At 38.6% G+C, this 26,581-nt stretch overlaps 1 protein-coding gene across 12 annotated transcripts in view; it reads left to right on the forward strand.

Moving 5' to 3' along the window:
- The window catches only part of RIC3 (RIC3 acetylcholine receptor chaperone), a 151,850-nt gene that overhangs the window by 35,973 nt on the left and 89,296 nt on the right, over positions 1-26,581 (forward strand). For 9 of the 12 annotated variants that reach the window (XR_005217444.1, XR_005217443.1, XM_037840078.1 and 6 more), the window contains exons 2-4: positions 14,026-14,252; positions 23,088-23,160; positions 25,081-25,174. Coding sequence is in view for 10 of the 12 variants with exons in the window: in XM_037840078.1 (XP_037696006.1) it covers positions 14,026-14,252; positions 23,088-23,160; positions 25,081-25,174 (394 nt within the window). In the remaining 2 variants the exon portion in view is untranslated. Of the gene's footprint in view, positions 1-14,025; positions 14,253-15,188; positions 15,245-23,031; positions 23,161-25,080; positions 25,175-26,581 lie in introns of those variants that run through there. The other 3 variants (XM_037840073.1, XM_037840074.1, XM_037840076.1) reach the window with 2 other exon arrangements.

Genomic DNA, 26,581 nt, shown 5'->3' on the forward strand with positions numbered 1-26,581 from the left:
CTTTGAAGAAAGCACAGGAGCTGCAGATGAGAAAGCAGACTCTTGCTCCAGAGAAGCTAAGAGAGGACAAATATCCCAAGTGCCACTAAGAGTGCCATTTTTGAGGAACTGCAGCCTAGAGAGGAACGTCCTGGGAGAAAGCCATTTTGAAACCAGAACTTTGGAGCAGATGCCAGCCACATGCCTTCCCAGCTAACAGAGGTTTTCCAGACACCATTGGCCATCCTCCAGTGAAGGTACCTGATTGCTGATGTGTTATCTTGGACACTTTATGGCCTTAAGACTAACTGTGTAACCAAATAAACCCCCTTTTATAAAAGCCAATCCGTCTCTGGTGTTTTGCGTTCCAGCAGCTTTAGCAAACTAGAACACCCACAAATAATAAAGAAGATAATAGAAAGAAAAATAAAATGTCATAAGTACAATATAATAGTAAGGACAGGAAAAACAACACCACTTCCAAGAATCCGTATCCCTCCCTTATATCCGCCTCTCATACACATTTAGCTTTGGTATATTGCCTTTGTTACATTTAATGGAAGCATATTACAATGTTACTGTTGGCCATAGACTCCAGTTTACTTTGATTGTGTTTTTTCCCAAATACCATCCCTTTTTCAGCATTCTGCAGAGTTGACATTCATTTATTCTCCCACATGTAAAAACATTTTTATATTTGTACATTTAGTAACAGTCATTGGCTACTGAGTTTTTGCCAAGTTATACAGTTCCAGTCTTTATTATCTATCTTTACCTCTGGTGTCATACATTCCCCTATCCCACCTCTTTCAGCTTTACTCACAGACATCTTTGTTCAATATACATACAATATTGTGCTACCATCACACAGTATTATGCTATCTGTTTCTGGATCTATACAATCAATCCTGCTGAACATTCTGTAGTCCTTCAGCATCAAATGCCTGATTTCTACCCTCTGTCTATCTCCTGGTAGCCTGTGTTATCAGCTTTTAACTCTCAAAGTTTGCTCATTAATGTTAGTTCGTATTAGTGAGAGCATACAGTATTTGTCCTTTTGTTTCTGGCTAACTTCACACAACATAATGTCCTCAGGGTTCATCCACATTATTATATGTTACGTGTCTTTGTTGTGTCTTACGACTGCGTAATATTCCATCATGTGTATATACCACAGTTTGTTTATCCACTCGTCTGTTGATGGACATTTGGGCTGTTTCCATCTCTTGGCAATTGTGAATAATGCTGCAGTAAACATCAGTTTACAAATGTCTGTTTGTGTCTTAACTTTCAGTTCCTCTAAATATGTACCTAGCAATGGAATAGCTGGGTCATATGGGAAATCTATACTTAGCTTCCTGAGGAAACTCCACACTGTCTTCCAGAGTGGTTGCACCATTCTGCATTCCCACCAACACTGAATAAGTGTGCCTCTTTCTCCACATCCTCTCCAGCACTTGTAGTTTTCTGTTTTTTTGGATAATGGTGATTCTGGTAGGTGTGAGATGATATTTCATTGTGGTTTTGATTTGCAGTTCCCTAATAGCCAGTGAATTTGAGCATTTTTTCATATATTTTTGAGTCATTTCTCTTTCCTCTTCAGAAAAATGTCTGTCCATGTCTTTTGCCCATTTTTTTCTTTTTATGTTATTTTTAAATTAAAAAAAGAAGGAAAGAGAAAAGTTAAAAAGAAGTCTCTTTTTTTAAATTCATTTAATTGAGATATACTCACATACCATGCAGTCATACAAAACAAATCGTACATTCGATTGTTCACAGTACCATTACATAGTTGTGCATTCATCACCTAAATCAATCCCTGACACCTTCGTTACCACACACGCACAAATAACAAGAATAATAATTAAAGTGAAAAAGAGCAATTAAAGTAAAAAAGAACACTGGGTGCCTTTGTTTGTTTTTTTCCTTCCCCCATTTTTCTACTCATCCATCCATAAACTAGACAAAGGGAAGTGTGGTCCATATGACTTTCTCAATCACGTTGTCACCTCTCATAAGCTACATTTTTATGCAATCGTCTTCAAGATTCATGGGTTCTGGGTTGTAGTTTGATAGTTTCAGGTATCTACTGCCAGCTACCCCAATTCATTAGAACCTTAAAAGGGTTGTCTATATTGTGTGTCTAAGAGTGCCCACCAGAGTGACCTCTCGGCTTCTTTTGGAATCTCTCTGCCACTGAAGCTTATTTCATTTCCTTTCACTTCCCCCTTTTGGTCAAGAAGATATTCTCCATCCCACAATGCTGGGTCTACGTTCCTCGCCGGGAGTGATATTCCATGTTGCCAGGGAGATTCACTCCTCTGGGTGTCTGATCCTGTGTAGGGGGGAGGGCAGTGATTTCACCTGCCAAGTTGGCTTAGCTAGAGAGAGAGGGCCCCATCTGAGCAACAAAGAGGCATTCGGGAGGAGGCTCTTAGGCACAATTATAGGGAGACCTAGCCTCTCCTTTGCAGCAACAGTCTTCTCAAGGGCAAGTCCTGTGGTAGAGGGCTCAACCCATGAAACCGCCAGTCCGCTAGGTCTGTGAGAACATTAGCAACCATCGAGGTGGGGAAGCCCAGTACCTCTGTATTCTCCACCAACTCCTAAAGGGGGTTCTGCATATTTTTTTCCTTTTTTTTTTTTTAATTAACTTTTTTTAAAATCAACTATAAAAAAATAAAAAAATAAAAAATTTTAAAAACATACAAAATAAAATTTTCAAAGAGACCATAACAAGGGAGTAAGAAAAAGACAACTAACCTAAGATAAGTACTTTACTTCCAACATGTTCCTACTCTACCCCAAGAAAGTAACCTAATATAGCAACATTTCTGTGAACTTGTTCCTACTATACCCATCAGAAATTAACAGACCATAGTCATTCCTGGGCATTCCCAGAATGTTAAATTTACCCACTGTAGCTTCTCTATTCTTATTGGATTATCGTTCCCCCTTCCTTAATTGCTCTCTGTCACTAGTTCTCCTACATTCTACATTATAAACTATTTGTTTTACATTTTTCAATGTTCACATTAGTGGTAGCATATAATATTTGTCTTTTTGTGCCTGGCTTATTTCGCTCAGCATTATATCTTCAAGGTTCATCCATGTTGTCGTATGTTTCACGACATTGTTCCTTCTTACTGCCACGTAGTATTCCATCGTGTGTATATACCACATTTTCTTTATCCACTCATCTGTTGAAGGACATTTGGGTTGTTTCCATCTCTTGGCAATTGTGGATAATGCTGCTATGAACATTGGCATGCAGATATCTGTTCGTGTCACTGCTTTCAGATCTTCCGGGTATATACCAAGAAGTGCAATCGCTGGATCGAAGGGTAACTCTGTATCTGGTTTTCTAAGGAACTGCCAGACTGACTTCCAGAGTGGCTGAACCATTATACAGTCCCACCAACAATGAATAAGAGTTCCAATTTCTCCACATGCTTTCCAGCATTTGTAGTTTCCTGTTACTTTAATGGCAGCCATTCTAATTGGTGTGAGATGGTATCTCACTGTGGTCTTAATTTGCATCTCTCTAGTAGCTAGTGAAGCTGAACATTTTTTCATGTGTCTCTTGGACATTTGTATTTCCTCTTCAGAGAACTGTCTTTTCATATCTTTTGCCCATTTTATGATTGGACTGTCTGTACTATCATCATTGAGTTGTAGGATTTCTTCATATATGCAAGATATCAGTCTTTTGTCAGATACATGGTTTCCAAAAATTTTTTCCCATTGAGTTGGCTGCCTCTATACCTTTTTGACAAATTCCTTTGAGGAACAGAAACTTCTAAGCTTGAGGAGTTCCCATTTATCTATTTTTTCTTTTGTTGCTTGTGCTTTGAGTGTAAAATCTAGGAAGTCGCCGCCTAATACAAAGTCTTGAAGATGTTTCCCTACATTATCTTCTAGGAGTTTTATGGTACTTTCTTTTATATTGAGATCTTTGATCCATTCTGAGTTAATTTTTGTTAGGGTGTGAGGTAGCGGTACTCTTTCATTCTTTTGGATATGGATATCCAACTCTCCCAGCCCCATTTGTTGAAAAGACTGTTATGACCCAGTTCAATGACTTTGGGGGCTTTATCAAAGATCAGTCAGCCATGGATCTGGGGTCTATCTCCGAATTCTCAATTTGATTCCATTGATCAATATCTTTGTGCCAGTACCATGCTGTTTTGACAACTGTGGCTTTATAATAAGCTTCAAAGTCAGGGAGTGTAAGTCCTCTCACTTTGTTTTTCTTTTTTAGAGTGTATTTAGCAATTCAAGGCATCTTCCCTTTCCAAATAAATTTGATAACTAGCTTTTCCAAGTCTGCAAAGTAGGTTGTTGGAATTTTGATTGGGATTGCATTGAATCTGTAGATGAGTTTGGATAGAATTGACATCTTAATGACATTTAGCCTTCCTATTCATGAACATGGAATATTTTTCCATCTTTTAATCTCCCCTTCTATTTCTTTTAGTAGAGTTATATAGTTTTCTTTGTATAGGTCTCTTACATCTTTGGTTAAGTTTATTCCTAGGTACTTGATTTTTTTAGTTGCTATTGAAAATGGTATCTTTTTCTCGAGTGTCTCTTCAGTTTGTTCATTTCTAGCATATAGAAACATTACTGACTTATGTGCATTAATCTTGTATCCCGCTGCTTTGCTAAATTTGTTTATTAGCTCTAGTAGCTGTATCGTCGATTTCTCAGGGTTTTCCAGTTATAAGATCATATCATCTGCAATTAATGACAGTTTTACTTCTTTTCCAATTTGGATGCCTTTTATTTCTTTGTCGTGCCAGATTGCCCTGGCTAGCACTTCCAGCACAGTGTTGAATAACAGTGGTGATAGCGGGCATCCTTGTCTCGTTACTGATCTTAGAGGGAAGGCTTTCAATCCCTCACCATTGAGTACTATGCTGGCTGTGGGTTTTTCATATATGCCCTTTGTCACATTGAAGAAGTTTCCATAAATTCCTACCTTTTGACGTGTTTTTATGAAAAAAGGATGCTGAATTTTGTTGACTGCTTTTTCAGCATCTATTGAGATGATCATTTGATTTTTCCCTTTTGATTTGTTAATGTGTTATATTACACTGATTAATTTTCTTATGTTGAACCATCCTTGCATGCCTGGAATGAACTCCACTTGGTCATGGTCTATGATTTTTTTAATGTGTCTTTGGATTCGATTTGCATGTATATTGTTGAGAATTTTTACATCTATATGCATGAGGGAGATTGGCCTGTAGTTTTCCTTTCTTGTAGTATCTTTACCTGGTTTTGGTATTAGAGTGATGTTAGCTTCATCAAATGGGTTAGATAGTGTTCCATTTTCTTTAATATTTTGAAAGAGTTTAAGATTGATGTCAGTTTCTTTGGGAAGTTTGATAGAATTTCCCTGTGGAGCCATCTGGCCCTGGGCTTTGATTTGTGAGAAGCCTTTTTTTATTTTAAAGTTTCTTTTTTATTTTTTAAGCTTTATCAAAAAATTAAAAAACAAACAATTAAAAAAACATTTCAGACAAAACCAAAATGAAGGAATAAGAATAACCTAAAATAACTACATTGCTTCCAACACGTTCCTGCCATACCCCAAGTAAATTAACAAACTATAATCAAAGAATAAGAAAAACAAATAACCTAAAATAACTACATTGCATCCAACATGTTCCTACCCTATCCCAAGAAAATTAACACCATAGCCAAACAAAGGAATAAGAAAAACAAATAACTTAAAATAACCATTCCTTCCAACATGTTCCTACCATACCCCCCCAAAATTAACTAACCATAGTTGTTCTTGAACATTCCCATAATATTAAGATTACCCTCCATAACTTATCTGTTATTAGATTATCATTCCCCCTTCACTAGTTGCTGTCTATTGCTATGTCTCCTACATTCTACAATATGAACCATTTATTTTACATTTTTCACAGAGTTCACATTAGTGGTAACATACAATATCTCTCCTTTTGTCCCTGGCGTATTTCACTCAGTATTATGTCTTCAAGTTTCATCCATGTTGTCATATGTTTCACGACTTCATTCCTTCTTACGGCCGCGTAGTATTCCATCATGTGATACACCACATTTTGTTTATCCACTCATCTGTTGAAGGACATTTGGATTGTTTCCAGCTCTTGGCAGTTGTGAATAATGCTGTTGTGAACATTGGTGTGCAAATATCTGTTCATGTCACAGCTTTCAGATTTTCTGGGTATATACCGAGAAGTGAAATTGCTGGATCGAAACTTAACTTAATACCTAGTTTTCTAAGGAACCGCCAGACTGTCTTCCAGAGTGTCCTTACTATTATACAGTGTCACCAACAATTAATAAGAATTCCAATTTCTCCACATCCTCTCCAGCATTTGTAGTTTCCTGTTTGTTTAATGGCAGGTATTCTAATTGGTGTGAGATGATATCTCATTGTGGTCTTAATTTGCATCTCCCTAATATGTGAAGGTGAACATTTTTTCATGTGTTTTTTTAGCCATTTGTATTTCTTCTTCAGAGTAATGTCTTCTCATATCTTTTGCCCATTTTATAATTGAGTTGTTTGTACTATTGTCATTCAGTTGTAGGATTTCTTTATATATGCAGGATATCAGTCTTTTATCAGATATATGGTTTCCAAATATTTTTTTCCCATTGAGTTGGCTGCCTCTTCACCTTTTTGTCAAATTCCTTGGAGGTACAGAAGCTTTTAATTTTGAAGAGTTTATAGGAAGCTTTTTGATGACTGATTGGATCTCTTTGCTTTTCATTGGTTCATTGAGGTCTTCTGCTTCTTCTCTGGTCAGTCTAGGTTGTTCCTGTGTTTCCAGGGAATTATCCATTGCCTCTAAATTGTTTAATTTGTTGTGTACAGTTGTTCATAGCATCCTTTTAGGATTTTTAAAATTTTCGGAGGATCCACGGTAAAGTCCCCTTTCATATATTATTTTATTTGGGTGTTTTGTCTTTTTTGATTTTGTCAGTCTGGCTAAGGGCTTGTCAATCTTGTTGATCTTCTCTAAGAACCAACTTTTGGTTTTACTTATTCTCTCTATTTTTTGTTTGTTTTTTTTTTTTTCTCTCTATCATTTATTTCTACTTTAATCTTTGTTATTTCTTTTCTTCTACTTGATTTAGGATTACTTTGCTGTTCATCTTCTAGCTTTTCTAGTTGTTCCATTAGTTCTTTGATTTTTAGCTCTTTTCTTCCTTTTTAATGTATGCATTTAGAGCTATAAATTTCCCCTCTCAATACCACCTTTGCTGCATCCCGTACGTTTTGATATGTTGTGTTCTCATTTTCATTTGTCTCTAGATATTTAGCAATTTCTTTTGCAATTTCCTCAACCCACTGTATGTTTAAGAGTGTGTTGTTTAACCTCCAGATATTTGTGAATGCCCTAGATATTTGATGGTTATTAACTTCTAGTTGTATTCCATTGTGATCAGAGAATGTGCTTTGAATAACTTCAATCTTTTTAAATTTATTGATGCTTGTTTTATGCCCCAGCATATATCTATCCTGGAGAAAATTCTATTGAGCACTGGAGAAGAATGTATATCCTGGTGAGTTGAGATGTAATGCTCTCTATATGTCTGTTAAGTCTAATTCATTTATCACATTGTTTAGGTTCTCTGTTTCCTTACTGGTCCTCTCTCTGGTTGATCCATCTTTAGGAGAGAGTGATGTATTGAAATCTCCCACAATTATTGTGGAAGCATCTATTGCTTCCTTCAGTTTTGACAATGTTTGTCTCATATACTTTGGAGCACCTTCGTTGAGTGCATAAACATTTATGATTATTATTTCTTCTTGTTGAATTGTCCCTTTTATTAGTATATAGTGTCCTTCTTTGTCTCTTATGACATCCTTGCATTTATAGTCTATTTTATCTGAGATTAATATTGCTGTCCCTGCTTTCTTTTGGCTGTATCTTGCATGGAATATTTTTTTCCATCCTTTACTTTCACTTTCTTGGTGTCTCTGGATCTAAGATGAGTCTCTTGTAAGCAACATATTGATGGTTCATAGTTTTTAATCCATTTTGCCAATCTATATCTTTTAATTGAGAAGTCTAATCTGTTCACATTCAGTGTTATTACTGTGAAAGCAGTACTTGAATCAGCCGTCTTTTCCTTCGGTTTTTATTTGTCAGATGTATTTTTTCCCTCACTCTTTTTTTCCTTTAAGGTACCCTTACTTAAACTCTTCAATTCTGTGCCCTTTTCCAGACCTCTCCTTTCTTTTTTCTCAGCCGGTAGAGCTCCCTTTAGTATTTCTTTTAGGACGGGTCTCCTGTTAGCAAATTCTCTCAGCATTTGTTTGTCTCTGCAGATTTTAAGCTCTCCTTCTCAGCTCCATGCTGCCCGCTGAGTAGTCGCTACTTAGTCTTATGTTGTTTCCCTTGTATGTGTATGTGGTGAATCACTTCTCTCTTTCGTAACTTTCTCCTTCTCTTCAGCGTTTGACAGTCTGATCAGAATGTGTCTTGGAGGGGGTTTATTTGAATTTATTCTATTTGGAGTTCATTGAGCATCTTGGTTTACATATTTTTATGTCATTTAGAAGGGATGGGAAGTTTTCCCCAACAACGTCTTTGAATACTCTTACTAACCCTTTACTCTTCTCTTCTCCTTCTGGAATACTGATGATTCTTGTATTTGTGCGCTTCATGTTGTCCATTATTTCCCTGAGATCTACTTCAAATTTTTCTATTTTTTCCAACATTTGTTTTTTTGTGCTTTCACTTTTCCATCACACTGTCTTTGAGTTCGCTAATTCTTTCCTCTCCTCTTCAAATCTGGTCTATGTGTCTCAAGAATCTTTTTAATTTGATCAACAGAATCTTTTATTTCCATAAGATCCACTATTTTTTTATTTACTCTTGCGAATTCTTCTTTATGCTCTTCTAGGGTCTTCTTCATATCCTTTATATCCTGAGCCATGATATTGATCTTTGTGAGTACTTCTTTGATTAATTGCTCCAAATTCTGTGTCTCCTCTGGCTTTTTAATTTGGGCATTTGGATTAGCCATATCTTATGGTTTCTTTATATGCTTTATAATTTTCTCTTGGCATTTGCTTGTCTTGATAGGTTTATTTTAGGATATGCAGGCTGATTTGAACACTTGTCTATAATTTGGTGCAGTTTGGCAGGTTGACCACTCCAGGTCATAGTGTTCCCAGCCTTTCCCAGGACCACAGGTGGTGTACTCTGGGGCTGCAGACCTGCATGTCTCCCCCTCTAGTTCATATGTCCCGCAGTCACTCTCTGTGGCGTGCCCATGGGTCCGTGGGATTGGGGGAGGGATCAGATCATGGCAGTTCCATGCGGCATCCCTGCCTCTAGACAGTTCACACCTTGGGCTTCTGTAGAGGAAGAGTGTACTCCATCACAAGCCTACTGAATCCCAAATTCCCTTAAGGGAGCTCCTGCAGTGCTGTGAAGAGGTGTCTCCGCTAGCTGCAAAGATGGCTGCATGGGGCATGGAAAGCTACCCCCTCTGTGATCATCTGTCTGCTTCATCAGTCAGTCTCTGGCACGGGGGCTCTTGGCCACATGTCTCTGAAGGGTTATCACCCACACCAGGTACTGAAGAGGGTGCCCAGGGCATGGAAAGGTACTCCCCACCATGCTTGCTCTGGCTGCCCTTTCCCCACTGGCATTCTGGGCCAAATACTCACCTGAACACAGCCTCTCAGCTTCTCCAAGCACACAGTCACTATGAGTATAGAAGTCCCTGCCCAGCCAGTGGAACCCTGGAACCTCTATTCTCAAGTACTTTTTCCTTTATCTGGTGTTCTTCATGGAGAGGTTTGCTCTGTCTCTCCTAATCCACCATCTTGTCCAAGCCTTAAGACTAGATGACTGTTAAGGCTCCTTCTGGCTCTGAGGATTCTATAATGCTTTGTAGTGCATTGGTTTCTGTTATTGTCTAAACAAGTGGGCAGTCAGGATTTTGTGTAATGGCCATCCTCTTTAAATCTTGGTTTCCAAGAGTACATTGTGTCTAAAAACTGGAACTTCCACGAGTCTTTTTTATCAGTTTCTTCTTCTAGACTTCTCAGTTGCTTTCTTTTCCATCCTCCTCTAACTTTTGGTCCTCTTTAACTAGATTATTTTTTTCTTTTTATCATAAGTGTACATATTCCTCCAGCCTTTTTGGTGTTAGGAATCTTATCCATGCAGTTAATATTTTATTAGTCATCTAAGTTGCTTAGAGTTTCTTCTCAAGCTTGTCTACAGTCCAATAAAAGTTTCTTCTGAATGTACCATCAACCCATGGAATTTAATATATCAAAATTTGTATTCAGTTTTCCCCTACCATAAGCCCAGATTCAGTTTCCTCATTGTCTTTTCTTAGTGTCTGAAACTCTTGACGTTTGCTGACTCTCCCCATTAGCTCTATATTCTGTTCAATATTAAATGCTGATTCCTTTTTCGTCTTCTTCTCAGTGTACACTCTCTTCTTTCCTCCTGGTTTGTCTTTTTTCCTCTGCTATTAACTCTCTCATACCCTTCAATGATTGGTGCCATCTGACTCCTTCCCTTCCTCCCCCTCCCCTCCCCATCCTTTCCTTTTTCTTCATGAACAATTCAGTCCCAAAGCCAACAGGAAAGGCCCAGTGTCCTGGGCCTACAGCATTGCATCCTGTCAACAACATGTGAGGTAGATGCTGTTTTATCTCCATTTTACAACTAGGTAACTGAGGCATAGAGAGATTGAGTAGAGGGTACAGGGAAGGCTGAACACAAAGCCAGTCACTGGTCTCATACCCCTGAGTCTACAAAAGGGCCTGTAGGAACAGGGTGGCCTCCCATCACAGGCAGAGGAGAGGGATTTCAAATGGGGTTTTCCACTCTTTCTCTTCTTCTTTCCCTTCCCGTTTCTCCCCCACCCCACCCCCATACGTTCTTTTATTAGACATTTAGTTTGTCTGGAAATAATATCCATGATAACCTATGATAACCTGCCCCCTTGCCCACTTTTTTCTTATTTTAAAATTTGTATATTCTCAGTTGGAGAAGATTGTTCCATATGAGAACTGAAGTCTATATTTTGTTTATGACTTTCCTAAAGTCTATATTTTGTTTATGACTTTCCTTTACTAATTACAGCACAGAGTCCTGAATGTAATAGATGTCTAGTAAATCTTCCTGACTGACAGATGTATAAAAGTTGGTGGGGGAGATGTGTAATGTTTAGCATCATCATTCTTCAGTTTTAGAAATGAAAAGATCTTTTGTGTCATTAACTGGTTTTAATTTGTAATTTTTTGTTTTATGCCAGGTTTTGATGGCAGTATTTTCAGTACAGTAAAATGAAGTTCAACACTATATAGTATAAATATTAAAACTAGTATATTAAACATTATTAACCAGCTGATGTATCAGATATTCTCAATAGGCTTATCTTCCTAGGTGCATGCTAGGCAGTTTTTGAAGGTAAATAATAGCTTCAAAACCAGTACTCAGCCATTTACTGTATTAAAATCATTGACAATTTAAAAGTGACATAGTAAACAGTTTCCAGAATAAGGGGTGGTAAGTGGTTTCCTCTTTCTGTTTTCCAAAGCTATGCTTCTATTGCTGACATACTCTTAAAAAGTAGCATTTCTTCCCATAATTTCCATGTCATCCAAAGTCAATATTGGGAGAGAAAGGAGGATGACTGGAGTGGAGGTTGACTGAGGGAAGGTAAAAGGCAGAAGACAGCTTCCACCCCAGTGACTAGTTGTCTTACCTCCCTGCTTGCTCACCTGCCTCCTTTCTTACTTCAGGAGCAGATAGTTGATAAGAAGATATTCCTCAGTTCATAGCACATTATTAACATTATCTTGCAAGTTTCTTGTCTTGCTTTGTCCTTTTATTTTTAACCCTTTATCCCAATCCACATGCCCATTCCCTTCCTTGCTTATATGTACCCACTCTAATGTGTTTGTTGTATGTCTTCTATCTTCATATTTGCTTGAAAGATATGTAGAATAGTTGTGTGTATCTTCAATTTACATAGTGGAATTTGCTTATATTTAACTAAATGCTATGTTTTTAAAGATGTGTTCATATTGTTATAGGTACATCTAAAGTGTGGTTTTTAAAAGCTACATAGAATTCCATGTTTGTCTACTCCATTTTGCTTTTTCATTCTTCCAGTTATGGTAATCACAGTTACTTCCATCTCCATGCTGCTACAATATCATCACTACAGCTAACATTCTTACAAAGATCTATAAAGGCTATAAATAGGATGTATACAGCCTTATTTGAGTATTTTCTGAGATTTATATACTAGAGTAGGATCACTGGATCATAGAGTTCAGCCAGATTACTTTATAGAAGGATTGTATCAGTTTACAGTCTTACCCATAATGCATAAGAGTTCTTGTCTCCTCATATCCTTGCCAATCCTTGCTGTTACCCACAGTTCTCATTTTTGTCCTTCTAATAATACCTGATGGGTAAAAAGTGGTAGCTCATTGTTTTAATTCGAATTTTGCTCATTGGGTTTACTTGAATTTGATCATCTTTTTATATACTTGTTACCCATTTAGGATTCTTCTGTGAGTTCCTTACTCATTGCTTTTGACCATTTTTCTATTGAGTTGCCTGTGATGTTCTTATTGAATTGTAAGGATTCCTTGTATATTCTATATATTTAATTCCTTGTCAGTTTTAGATGTTGCAAAGCATCTTTTCCTCATCTATCATCTATCTTAACTCTCTTCATGGTGTTCTTTATTGAACAGTAATCCATAATGTTGAAGTCAAATATGAAAAAATTCATATTATGGTTTGTATTTTTAGAATTTTATTTCTGAAGTAGTTCTGCTCTAGTCTTTTCTGCTGAATAGTGTTACCTTGCAGAATTTTTATGATACAAATCTGTTTACAGGGCCTTTTGAAGAGGTGTCTTTCTTTTCTTCCTTACTTTTGGCCCCCAGGAAGGTTGGCAGTTAGTATTAATGTTTCACTGCTCCTAAGAGAAAAAAATGGAAGAAAATTAATGATCCCCACGTTTTTCTAAGCCCTGTTCCTCTACTCACAAGGGTGGGCCCTGAGACCCTGTTTGTACTGCATGCCCAGCTATGGCTGATGGGAAAGGCATACCTACCCAAGCTGATTACTCATAATCTTCCTCCAGCCATGTGGAATTAGGACTAAGAGACATTAATAGTCTCTGCTAGTCTCTTGAAGGACATGCCAATTGAGGGGTTTGGAAGCAGCCATCATCCACTATGTACACAAAAAAGCCTAAGGAAATGGTTTGCAGAGAGAGAAGAATGAGGAAGATGTGCACAGAGAAAGAAAGGAAAAAGCCTTATGGCCCCATAGAGAGGGAGAGAAATTGGGATAGAATGAGAGAATAGTTGACCTGGTTCCTGATGGCTTTCCAGTTTCTGGTTCTAGTCTCTCCTGAGACCAGATTGCATTTACTACCTGTGTTAGGGGTGGCTAAGTGCTGTAACAGACTCTGAAGTGTATAATGGCCCTAACACAGTATGAGTTTATTTCTTATCACAGATGGTTCTAAATGATTCTAAATTATGGAATGGCAGTAATGAAAGGCTCTTCCCCACAAAGTTCTTCAGGAACCCAGACTGATAGAGGCTCTGCCGTCATCTTCACATGACTTCCAGGATCTCTTTGGGTGTCACCATCCAGCTTACAGAGGGACATAAACGTGGAGTTTAATACATGGGAGGTTTTTATAGGTCAGGCTTGGAACTAGCACACATCCATTATATTCCTTTTGCTGGAACTCAGTCAAATGGCCATATTTTATTGTATGGGTGACTGAAATTGTAGTATTATCTGTGGACCCAGAAGGAAAAGAAAAATGTGCTTGATAATCAGGCAGAGACTGCCACATCGTGTTTAGATTTTGTGTAATACCTCCTATATATTTATAGTCAAGTCCCTGTTGTTTCTTAAACTTGCTTGAGTTGCCGTCTGTTGCTTTTATGTTGATACTTGAGATATTTTCATAATATTGATGTTTAAAATAGTAAAATAAAAACTGAATAACTTATTATTTTCTCAGGAAAATTGGGTCGATTCCCACCCATGATGCATCATCACCAGACACCCTCAGATGGCCAGACCCCTGGGGCTCGTTTCCAGAGGTCTCATCTTGCAGAGGCATTTGCAAAGACCAAAGGACCGGGTGGAGGCACTGGAGGAGGCAACAGTGGAAGAGGATTGATGGGGCAGATTATTCCAATCTATGGTTTCGGGATTTTTTTATATATACTCTACATTCTGTTTAAGGTAAGTAGAATCATTTTGGTCAGATCATTGCAATAAAAATCATTGTCTGCATTAATCATTGTCTGTCTTTACAGTTCATAACACTTTCAAATCCATCATCTCTTTAAACTTGCTTCCTTTGTGAGGTACTTACAATATGTATGGTTTCAGTTTTACAGGTGAGAAAATCCTTGCTTAAGAGTTTAAGTGATTTGCCTCAGAATTCAGAACTGAAAAGGTAGAACCAGGTCTTCAACCTGGGTCTTCTAATTCCTAATCCAGTGAATGTTCTAGTTTAAAGCCAAAAAAATTTTGAGTATCTCTGCTAGCTGAAAAGGGATAAAGATGTTCTAAGAAGAGTATTACTGAAACTTTATAGAAATATATATATATATTTATTTAGATGCTGGGGTGTTGGAATAGCTGGAAAGGAGGTAAATGACATGGAACTGTACCATATGACGTCCTTTGAAATTTTCTTTATAGCTACTCATTGAATTGTGCTTTGAAACTCTTCACCTTTTTTGTGTGTACCCTATATTGCATAACAAGGGAAGAACTGAAACTGTGGAAATGTAATGCATAACAATTTTTGAAATTACCTATATAACTGCTTGTTGAGTTGTACATCGAAAGTTAACACCGTTCTGTATATGTGTTATATTTTACAATAATGGAAATAACTGAAGTTGTGGAACTCTGACCCATGACATTCTTTGAAGTTTGTTTTCTAACTACTTGTGAAATCATACCTTACAAGTAATCACTGTTAAGTATATATGTTAAAGTTCACAATAAAAAAATGCATTAAAAAAAGAGCATTATTGTTAGGATTGGCACATTGATTCCCACTGTGTTGCCCTTTTGAGGCCAAATAACAACTGTACCAACACCACTTTGTCCTCTTTTTTCCCCCTGGCATATAAGGTCCTGTTTTTAAACATCATCTCCAGTAATTCTCCTGGGACAGAACTGTCATGTCCTGAAACTGAGCCTGATATTTCCTAGCTCTGGTGAGACTTCCAATTAAGTTCCACGAGGCAGGCTTTTCCAGGCAATGGACTTGTGCACTGTGAAGTGGAGGCAGAAACTTCACTTTGTCTTCCTAACTAGTGTAAGGGGTTAGTTCTATTTTTTTTTTCTCAATTCAGTTTTATTGAGGTATACTCACATACTCACAACCTACAGTCATCCACAGTGTACAGTACCATCATATAGTTGTGCATTTATCACCAAAATCAGTTTTTGAACATTTTCATTACTCCAGGAAAAAAAAGGATTAAAAATACAAATAAAGAACACTCAAACATCCCATTCCCCATCATGCCCCTTATTATTCATTTAATTTTTTTCCCATTTTTCTATTCATCTGTCCATACACTAGATAGAGGGAGTGTGAGTCACAAGTTTTCACAATCACATAGTTATACAATCATCTTCAAGAATCAAGGCTTACATCAGAAACAAAGGCAAAAACTATAATGCCTCACTAATATGGCCTAACTATAATGTGTAAACTCAGAATTGAATCTTAGAACACAGCCTAACAGGGAACAATTACTGTAATGGTCCCTAGATTGTAAGCTCTTACAGCAGTCAAATCTGTTCCTGAATTGTAATGGCTACCTCCAAACTCTGAGATGTTGATCCCTTTGTGTATAACCTGATTGGTCTCTGGAGCACTGGGTATCTGTGTGACACCTGAAACTCAGAGCTAGAGCTCGGCAGATAAGAATGTCAGTATTAGCACATACAGCAACTGTTAAAAAAAAAAAAAAAAAACAACTGAAAAAAGAGCCCAGGTTTCAGTTAGAGATGAATGAAGTAGATCTGACTAAGACTAGGGCATACTGGGCCAAAGGGTAACGGTTGAAACCGACTGTGTTAAAACTTCAACTTCCATGTGAGACCAAGGGAAGAGATGTTTATTTGGTGCAGGATCTTTATTTTCTAAAAGTATAACTTCTATAGTCAGTTTGTTTGAACACCACAATTACATGGAACTTTGAATGGGAAGTGAGATATTGTAGGTTTGTATAGGTTAGAGTGAAATAGTGACACATCCCAAAGTAATTTGGGCAGAGAATAAAGACATATATTCAGGGCCCCCCTGATGAGCTGGGGGGAAATGCGGAAGTGTTGGACTCCTCACCTGGACTGATGCTGATGTTCTCACAAACATTGAGGACTGACAGTTTGATGTGCCAAGCCCTCTATCATGGGACTTACCCTTTTGGAGCTCGTTACTGCAAAGGAGAGGCTAAACCTGCATATAATTGTGCCTAAGAGTCTCCCCCTGTGTGCCTCTTTGTTGCTCAGATGTGGCCCTCTCTCTCTAGCTAAGCCACCTTGGCAGGTGAACTCGCTGCCCACCCCGCTACATGGTACCTGACTCCCAGGGGTTTAAATCTCCCTGGCAACATGGGATATGACTCCCACGGGGATGAATCTGGACCCGGCATCATGGGATTGAGAACATCTTCTTGACCAAAAGGGGGATGCAAAATGAAATAAAGTTTCAGTGGCTGAGAGATTTCAAATGGAGTTGAGAGGTCACTCTGGTGGACATTCTTATGCACTATATAGGTAACATTTTTTAGGTTTTAATGTATTGGAATAGCTAGGAGTAAACACCTGAAACTGTTCTAGTTTGCTAATGCGGCTGGAATGCAAAACATGAGAGATGGATTGGCTTTTTTTTTTTTTTAATTTAATAAATTTTATTTCTAAATAAATTCCGTCTTACAGGAACAGTTGCAAAAACAGTAAAAACACCATACATAGAACTCCATCATACCCCAAACCCCCTCCCCCGATACCCTGATCCACCACCTTTAACATCCTGTCACACCACCGTTTCTTTCTTTCCCTCCCTCTCTCCCTCCCCCCTCTCTGTCTATCATCCATCATCTGTTGCTCTGTCCTTTGAACATATGAGAGCAAGCTGCACATATCTTTGAACAATCTGATTCACATATACCTTTCCCATGGACAAGAACATTCTTTTATGCAATCTCATTAAGCTCAGCTAAGAAGTTCAAGAAATTCAATATTGATATAAAGCTTACCTTCTGTATTTCCTTTTTTTTTTTCTCTTGTGTCCCATCTGTGTCCCTTTGAGCCTCTTCTCCTCCATCCTCAGATCTCATCCAGGATCATCCTTGGCATTTGATTGTCATATTTGGAATTTTTGTTTTTTTTTTTTTTCCAGTTGTAAAAACATATATATATATAGCCTAAAGCTTCCCATTCCACCCCCTCCCTAGCATTTCATTAGTGGGATTAATCACATTTAGAATGTTGCAATGCTATCACCTTCCCACCATCTATTTCTAGAAGTCTCCCTTCACCCCAAACAGAAACCCTACTCTCATTTCTTAACTCCCCATTGCCCCTTCCCCCACTTCTCAGAACTCCTACTCTACTTTTCATCTTTATGGTCATATTCTCTGATACTTTCTTTGTGTTTACTGTGGGGCTTAAATTTACCATCTCAAATCTGTAACAATCTTGTTTTTCTTTGATATCAACTTAACTTCAATATGACACATAAACTATGTTCCTATACTCCATCATTCCCCCACCTTTATGTAGTTCTTGTCAAAAATGATGTATTTTACATTGAGTCCAAAACCACTGGTTCATCATTACAGATTATGTATTTTAGATCCTGTAGGAATTAAATAGTGGAGTTATAAATCAGAAATACAGTAGTATTGGCATTTATATTTACCATGTGATCTTTACTGGAAATCTTTATTTCTTCATGTGTTTTAGTCAATTGTTTAGTGTCTCTTCCTTTCAGCCTTCTCAGCTCCATTTAGCATTTCTTATAGGACTGATTACTGGTGATGATGTCCCTCAGCTTTTGATTATCCGGGAATGTTTTCATCTCCCCCCCATTTTTATCCTCCAGGTGTTTGTGAATTCTCCAAGTCTCTGATGGTTATTGACTTCTATTTGTATTCCATTGTGGTCAGAGAATGTGCTTTGAACAAATTCATTTTTTTTTTTTTTTTTGAGGCTTGTTTTTATGTCCCAGCATACAGTCCATTCTGGAGAAAGATCCATGATCACTAGAAAAGAATGTGTGTCCCGGTGACCTAGGATGTAATATTCTATATATGTCTGTTAAAATTCTCTATATCTCTCTCTCCTTTCTTTGTTTCTCTGTCTGTAGGGCTCTCTTTAGTATCTGAAGTAGGGCAGCTCTTTTATTAGCAAAACCTCTCAGCATTTGTTTGTCTGTGAAAAATTTAAGCTCTCCCTCAAATTTGAAGGAGAGTTTTGCTGGATAAAGTATTCTTGGTTGGAAATGTTTCTCTCTCAGAATTTTAAATATGTCATGCCACTGCCTTCTCGCCTCCATGGTGGCCACTGAGTAGTCACTACTTAGTCTTATGTTGTTTCCTTTGTATGTGGTGAATTGCTTTTCTCTTGCTGCTTTCAGAACTTGCTCCTTCTCTTCAGTATTTGACAGTCTGATCAGAATATGCCTTGGAGTGGGTTTATTTGGATTTATTCTATTTGGAGTTTGCTGGGCATTTATGCTTTGTGTATTTATATTGTGTAGAAGGTTTGGGAAGTTTCCCCCAACAATTTGTTTGAATACTCTTTCTAGACCTTTACCCTTCTCTTCCCCTTCTGGGACACCAATGAGTCTTAAATTTGGACGTTTTATTTTATCTATCATATCCCTGAGATCCATTTCAATTTTTTTTATTTTTTTCTCCATTCTTTCTTTTGTTCTTTCATTTTCTGTTCTGTGGTCCTTGAGGAGGCTGAGTTGTTGTTCAGCTTCCTCTAATCTTGTATTATGAGTATCCAGAGTCTTTTAATTTGGCCTACAGTTTCTTTTATTTCCATAAGATCTTCTGTTTTTTTATTTACTCTTACAATATCTTCTTTATGGTCTTCTAGGGTCTTCTTTATGTCTTTTATATCCTGTGCCATGCTCTTCTTCATGTCCTTTATATCTTGTGCCATGCTCTTGTTGCCTGTCTGTAGTTCTTTGATTAATTGTGCCAAGTACTGTGTGTCTTCTGATCTTTTGATTTGGGTGTTTAGGTTTGGGTTCTCTGTATCGTCTGGTTTTATCATAAGCTTTAAGATTTTCTGTTGTTTTTAGCCTCTTGGCATTTGCTTTCCTTGGTGTTTAATTTGTCAGAATTGCAGCTTGGTGGTGTATGCTCTCTCCAACCAACCAGCAGATGGTGTCTGTGAGTTACCAATTCCCCTCAAGTCAGCTCTCCCCAACCCGGTCTTTGTGGTGTGTGGGCATCTGACCCCCGAGGGGTCCACTCGGTGCACTTAATTTGGGTGTGCTGCCCCGAATGAGGGGGCGTGCATCTGAGTGGTTAGGGAGGAAGGGCAGCTTTAATAATCAGACCTCCCAGGTGTTCCTGGAGATTTAAGGCTGTTCTCTGCCGCTGACCCAAAAGTCCTTGGTATTGGCCTAGGTTCCGTGAGATTTCCGAGTGGTTCCCCTTTCCGTGCTGTGCTCTTCCCGGACCTCTGCTGAAGGAGGGAGGGCTGTGCCATGTCACAAGTGTGCACCGGCCTCCAGGGAAGCCCTGGGACACTGGGCTGGGCAGAGTCGTTCCCAGCCCGCTTCAAAGATGGTTGAATGGGACACGTTAACTTCCCCCTTCCGCACAGCTCTGCCCTCCAAGCTCTGGGACAATTAGCTGTGGGTGTATTCAAGGCCACTGTCCATGGCTGATGTTGTGGCATGTGAGTGTTGCTGCAGGAAAGACTCCCTCTCACACTGGGTTTCTTGGCGCGGCTCTGTGCTGTGGGTTCGGCCCCGGGCAGGAGCACCTCTGCCTGCCAGGGAGACGGCTGCAAGTCTTGCTTTTTTTCCCCCTTTTTAGCCTATAATTCTTGACTGGTGTGAGGAGATATGGCCGTGTTCCCCCAGGCTCTGGGGTCTGATTCTAAATGGAAAGGGCCCCACCCCTTTCCTCTTGGAGAAGATAGACCCCCTAGGGGGAGGTCATTAGCATTTCAATGGTCCCTCTCTCTGCTTGTGCTATCTCCACCCTTCTCTGAGTTACAGCACTGGGAACTGAAAATGGCTGGGGCTTTCTCCACTGAGCTGAAAAAGAAACAGATAGTCCCCTTCAGACCTAGTCCAAGGTGACCCTCCGGCTCTCCAAGGTCAGTCGTCACCCAAAGGCTCTGTCTATTTTTTGGGGATTCATACCTGTAGTGAGCAGTTCACACTTGCTACTTAAAACCCCAGTTGGAGCTCAGCTGAGCTATATTCACTTGCTGGGAGAGAGCTTCTCTCTGGCACCATGAGGCTTTGCAGCTCGGGCTATGGGGGAGGGGGTCTCACGACTTGGATCCGCAGGTTTTACTTACAGATTTTATGCTGTGATCTCGGGCATTCCTCCCAATTCGGGTTGGTGTATGATGAGTCGACGGTCTTGTTTGCCCCCCTGCAGTTATTCTGGATCATTCATTAGTTGTTTCTGGTTTTTTTCAGTTGTTCCAGGGGGACTACTTAGCTTCCACTCCTGTCTATGCTGCCATCTTCCCTCTCCGGATTGGCTTTTATAAAAGGGGTTTATTTGGTTACACAGTTACAGTCTTAAAGCCATAAAGTATCCAAGGTAACACATCAGCAATCGGGTTCCTTCACTGAAGGATGGCCAGTGGAGTCCGGAAAACCTCTGTTAGCTGGGAAGGCATGTGGCTGGTATCTGCTCCCAAGTTCTGGTTTCAAAATGGCTTTCTCCCAGGATGTTCCTTTCTAGGCTGCAGTTCCTCAAAAAATGTCACTCTTAGTTGCTCTTGGGGTGTTTGTCCTCTCTTAGCTTCTCCGGAGCAAGAGTCTGCTTTCAATGGCCATCTTCAAATTGTCTCTCATCTGCAGCTACTCTCTCACCTGTAGCTCCTCTTCAAAATGTTGCTTTTAGCTGCACTGAGTTCCTTTTGTTTGTCAGCTCATTTATATGGCTCCAGTGATTTAATTTAGACCCACACTGCATGGGTGGGGTAACACCTCCATGGAAATTATCCAATCAGAGTCATTACCCACAGTGGGGTGGGGCACATCTCCATGGAAGCACTCAAAGAATTACAGTCTAATCAACATCGATATCTCTGCCCACACAAGATTACATCAAAGATAACGGAGTTTTCCGGGACATAATACATTCAAACCGGCACACTATCAAACTCCAACCCAGTAGCCTGGACTCTTGAAGACAATTGTATGACAATGTAGCTTACAAGGGGTAACTGTGATTGTGAAAACCTTGTGGATCACACTCCCTTTATTTAGTGTATGGATGGGTGAATAGAAAAATGGGGACAAAAACTAAATGAAAAATAGGGTGGGATGGGGGGGATGATTTGGGTGTTCTTTTTTATTTTTATTTTTTATTCTTCTTCTGTTTCTTTCTGATGTAAAGAAAATGTTCAGAAATGGATTGGGGTGATGAATGCATAACTATATGATGGTATTGTGAACAGCTGATTGTACATCATGGATGATTGTATGGTATGTGAATATATTTCAATAAAACTAAATTTAATTAAAAAAAAAAAAGAAGGCTACTTGTTGCAGTTCAACAATTTCAGTTATTTCCTTCTAGCTATTCCAATACACTAGCAATTGAAAAGGGATATCCGTATAACGTGTAAGAGAACCCCCTAGAATGACCTCTCAAATCCATTTGAAATCTCTCAGCCACTGAAACTTTATTCTGTTTCATTTGTCTTCCCCCTTTTGGTCAAGAAGACTTTCTCAATCCCATGATGCCGGATGCAGGGTCATCCCCGGGAGTCATGTCTCACATTGCCTTGGAGATTTATATCCCTGGGAGTCATGTCCCATGTAGGGGAGAGGGCAGTGAGTTTACCTGCCATGTGGGCTTAGAGAGAGAGAGGCCATATCTGAGCAACAAAAAAGGTTCTCTAGGGGAGACTCTTAGGCACAATTATAAGTATGCTTAGCCTCTCCTTTGCAAAACAACCTTTTTAAGGGCAAGCCCCAAGATCAAGGGCTCGACCTTCTAAATTGGTAGTCCTCAATGCTTATGAGAAAATCAGTAATTCCTCAGGTGGGAAAGTTTACTATTTCTCCATTTTTCCCCAGTTCCTCATGGGGGCTTTGCAAATACTTTTTATTCCCTGCCCAGATTACTTTGGGATGTATCAGGGTTTCACACTAACCATATCTCACTCCCTATTCAAAGTTCCATGTAATTATGGTGTTTGAATAAACTAGCCATATGAGTTAAATTATTTAGTGTGCTACAGAAAATTTAGATTTTACACCAAATAAACATCTCTTCTTTGGTCTCACACAGAAGTTGAAGTTTTAAAACACAGTCAATATAGTCCTATACCCTTTTGTCTGACTTGCCTTAGTTCCTACGCGGATATGCTGCATTCATATCTCTAGTTGAAGACTGAACTCTTTTTCAGCTTTTTTAACAGTTGCTGTATGGGGTAATACTGGCATTCCTAGCTGCCGAACTCTGGCTCTGAATCTCAGGTGTCACACAATTAAGGGGTTAGTTCCTTCTTGACCAGGAATTCTGCAGGCAGCCAGAGGGGGCACATCCCCTTTAGATGAGCAGGGGCAAGGCAGATGACCTGTAGGAAGATATTTTTTTCTTATGCCTTGGTAATTGTTTACATGGAAGACATCTCATCTTTTGTTGGCTTTTTTTTTTGGGGGGGAGGGAGGCGCAGTTCTCTAATGTTGCTATTTGATTTGATTTCTGACTTTATTTTTGTCTCCCATCCTTTTCATTTTTTTTTTTTTTTTTTCATTTAATATGAGGGGTTGCATGAGATTCTGAGCTGCTGTTGATGTGCTGTACCTCATTCAATTCTCAGCTCTCAAAGGGGAAAACTGCAGAAGATCATACATGCTCTACTGCCACACCTGGAAACACCCGCAGGAAAATTAGTAAGTTCCCCTTCTCCGTATATTCTCAATTTTTACTGAGTCAGATAGCTGTTATACAACCAGAGGGACAATCTGTAGGTATGACTTAAAATCGTTTCTCAAAAGTTACTCTAAATTAATCTGATGTTATTTTTACCTTAACTCTGGGAATTCTCAAAATTGTCCATATTAATTTTGGACTTTTAAGGGAAAAAATAGTTATAAAAGGTACAAAACCACCAGTTCACTTTTTAATGTATTAACAGATTAATATTTCACATTTGGAATGGGTTTCTTCTCATTTCCAGATTTCAGAATATTGATAGCAGGCGAAATTATTTCACATAGAGAAGAACTGAAGCAGAGAAATCAAGTCATCACTAAATTCAGTTATTAGACTTAGGGACGGGTTTAAAACTTCTGACTCTTGAAATATAATCATCAAATATTTTTGACTGCCTAGGATATTCTGTGCTCTCTGGAGCAATGGACATGTATAAGGTATGACTCTTCCCTCTAAGTCTAGGTTTTATGTCAGGTAAAATGACTTGTGAAGTTAACTACTTTGAAAGAAGGAAGCTGGCAAAAGCATTATGAGAAATCATGTCTAGCTGGAGTGGCTGGGGAGGAGGTCTCATGAGGTAGATAAGATGGCTTGAGTAAGACACAGGCAGACAAGTACTAAGTCTTGAGCAGATTGCTAATGTAGGGTAGCTGTGGGAAAGAAGTCCTGAATCTTAGGTAGGTTAAGGCCAGTTTGTTGAAGGCCTTGGAGGGCAGACTACTTTTTCCGTGGATAATGAAGCCTCAGCAGAAATTTTTAAAAGAAAGACAAAAGGAAGTGAGGCTGAGCCACCAAAGCATCTGCCCCTAGCCGTAACTGTCTTTTGGATTCCCTCCTGGATTCTCTATACAAAGAGATATCCCAGTACTTTGTGCATCCTTTCTGGAAATCTTAAATATTCAAGGTATCCTTTGAGAAAGAGGTTATGTTCTTAATTAAAATAGTGTTGTCTAACCAATAGTGATGGTAAATGCATTATCAGTAGAATAATTTTAAAAAGATTTGTGGACTCTGTAAAGAGTAGCAACTTGCATATTCTGTTGCATAATGCACTTAAAACAGAAAGAAGTAAAGCAAATACTTAATAATGGAAATATAAGTTATCAGCTTCTTATGCTTTTATTTTGAGTCATGCAGAAAATAAAAAGGACCTGAGCACTTATGTGCACAGTCCACAGAATACTTTACACATGCTAACTGAATGCATTAGAATGTGTTCTAGAAATATTAAAAGGCCTTTGAAATATTACATCTTGCAATGACCCTATAGGTAGAAAAACACTCAGTTCTGTAATAGAAAAAGGCTAGACTATTACATAATCCTACTGCCTTAGAGTCATTTCAGGTTCTGATTGAGTGATTTATTTTTTCTGTTTTACTTTTAGGGTCCTAATAATAGTTTCAATAGATAAATTGAGGGAGTTTAACATTTGACTGTTATCTCCCAGATTTGTTTTAAACTCTAGGTGCAGGGGAAATGTTGCTCACTTTGGGTGGCATCGTAACTCCTTTTCTAAAGCAGCTTATCCTCAAACATCATTTGGATCAGAAAGGGTAGGTTTATCTTCTGCATTGTTTTCCTAGGTGACTTTTAGAGGTGTGTTTTTCACTCCTAGGCATTTTCTTTAACTAGTCCTGCTGTATGTCTGTGTGTAAGACAGAGTGATTTGTTCATCACTCACTAAACAGGCTCTATAGATCTCTGTGCCCAGACCTTGGTACCCTTTTTGACCTGGTTGATTAGCTAGAGAGACTCAGTTTCTCCTTTGAGTCTCAGAACCATCCTAGATTATTGTAGAGTATCACAGTCAGCTGTGTTTCAGAAAAGGGCTTAGGAGTTGCCTGTGATCATTCTTAGATTGATGCTTATTTTTCAGCAGATTTTGAGCTTGCGCAACTACAAGAAAAACTGAAGGAGACAGAGGAAGCCATGGAAAAATTAATCAACAGAGTGGGACCTAATGGTGAGAGGTAGGTTTTCTTCTAACAGAATTCAGACCATTTCCCATAGAGGGAATCAGCTGAAAACTTTCCCTTTGTTTGATTTATGGGCTACTTACTTTCATTTTATATAATTGTCAACTTATTTCTCATTTATATATCAGTTCTTATTTAACTTTTTCATTTTCATACTATCATGCAACCTCAGGTTTTCAAGAGAAAAAGTATATAATCAGTATTGTGCAGATTTTTATGCAAGTGAACACATTTGTGAGTAAATCCTACAGGATAAAATACCTGGGTTTTTTTTTCCAATGCATTTTTAGTGAGATATACTCATACACCATGTAATCCATCCAGGGTATACAATCAGTGGCTCACAGAATCATTATATAATTATGCATTCATTGCCACAATCAATTTTAGAACATTTTCATTACTCCAAAATAAAGAAAAGAATAAAAGTGAGCACTCAAACCATCCTATACCCCTTACACCCCACCATTATTAATATTTTTTGTCATTATTTTATTACTCATCTGCCCATACACTGGGTAAAGGGAGTGCCAGTCACCAGGTTTTCATTATCACACAGTCACACGATAAAAGCTATTTAGTTATACACCTATCATCAAGAATCAAGTCTATTCAGGTATTCAACAGATTCAGGTATTTCCTTCTTGCTATTCTAATACACTAGAAACTAAAAAGGAATACCTATATAATGTGTAAGAATAACCTCCAGATTGACCTCTCAACTCTGTTTGAGATCTCTTAGTCACTGACTTTATTTTGTTTAATATCTCTTCCCACTTTTGGTCAAGATGGCATTCTGAATCCCATGATGCCAGGGCCAGGCTCATCCCTGGGAACCCTGTCCCTCATTGCCAGGGAGACTTATACCCCTGGGAGTCATGTCCCACATAGGGGGGAGGGTAGTGAGTTTATTTGCAGAGTTGGCTGAGAGAAAGAGGACACATCTGAGAAACAAAAGAAGTTGTCTGGGAGTGACTCATGCATAATTATAAGTAGGGTTAGCTTCTCCTTTGCAGGAATAAGTTTCATAAGGGCAAACCAAGATGGAGGGCTTGACTTATTAAATTGGGATTTCCTAATGTGTGTAGTAATATCAGGAATTCCCCAGGTGAAGAAGTTTAATATTTTCACATTTTTCCCTAGTCTCTCAAGGGGACTTGGCAAATACTTTTTTATTTTCTGCCCGGAATACTCTGGAGTGCTCGGGGTATCACATTAACCTGTACAGAGTAACAAGATGTCATTCCCCATTCTAGGTTCCATGCAACCCTGTTGTTTAAATAAACTGACCATATGGGTTATATTAGAAAGTGTGTATAAATTTTGTACCAAATAAACATCTCTTAACTAACAGTCAAAACTCAGGAATAGAAGTGACAGCTGTAAGAGCTTACAATCTAC

The sequence above is a fragment of the Choloepus didactylus genome, chromosome 6, assembly GCF_015220235.1.
Source record: "Choloepus didactylus isolate mChoDid1 chromosome 6, mChoDid1.pri, whole genome shotgun sequence".
In the NCBI taxonomy this organism is placed as follows: domain Eukaryota; kingdom Metazoa; phylum Chordata; class Mammalia; order Pilosa; family Megalonychidae; genus Choloepus; species Choloepus didactylus.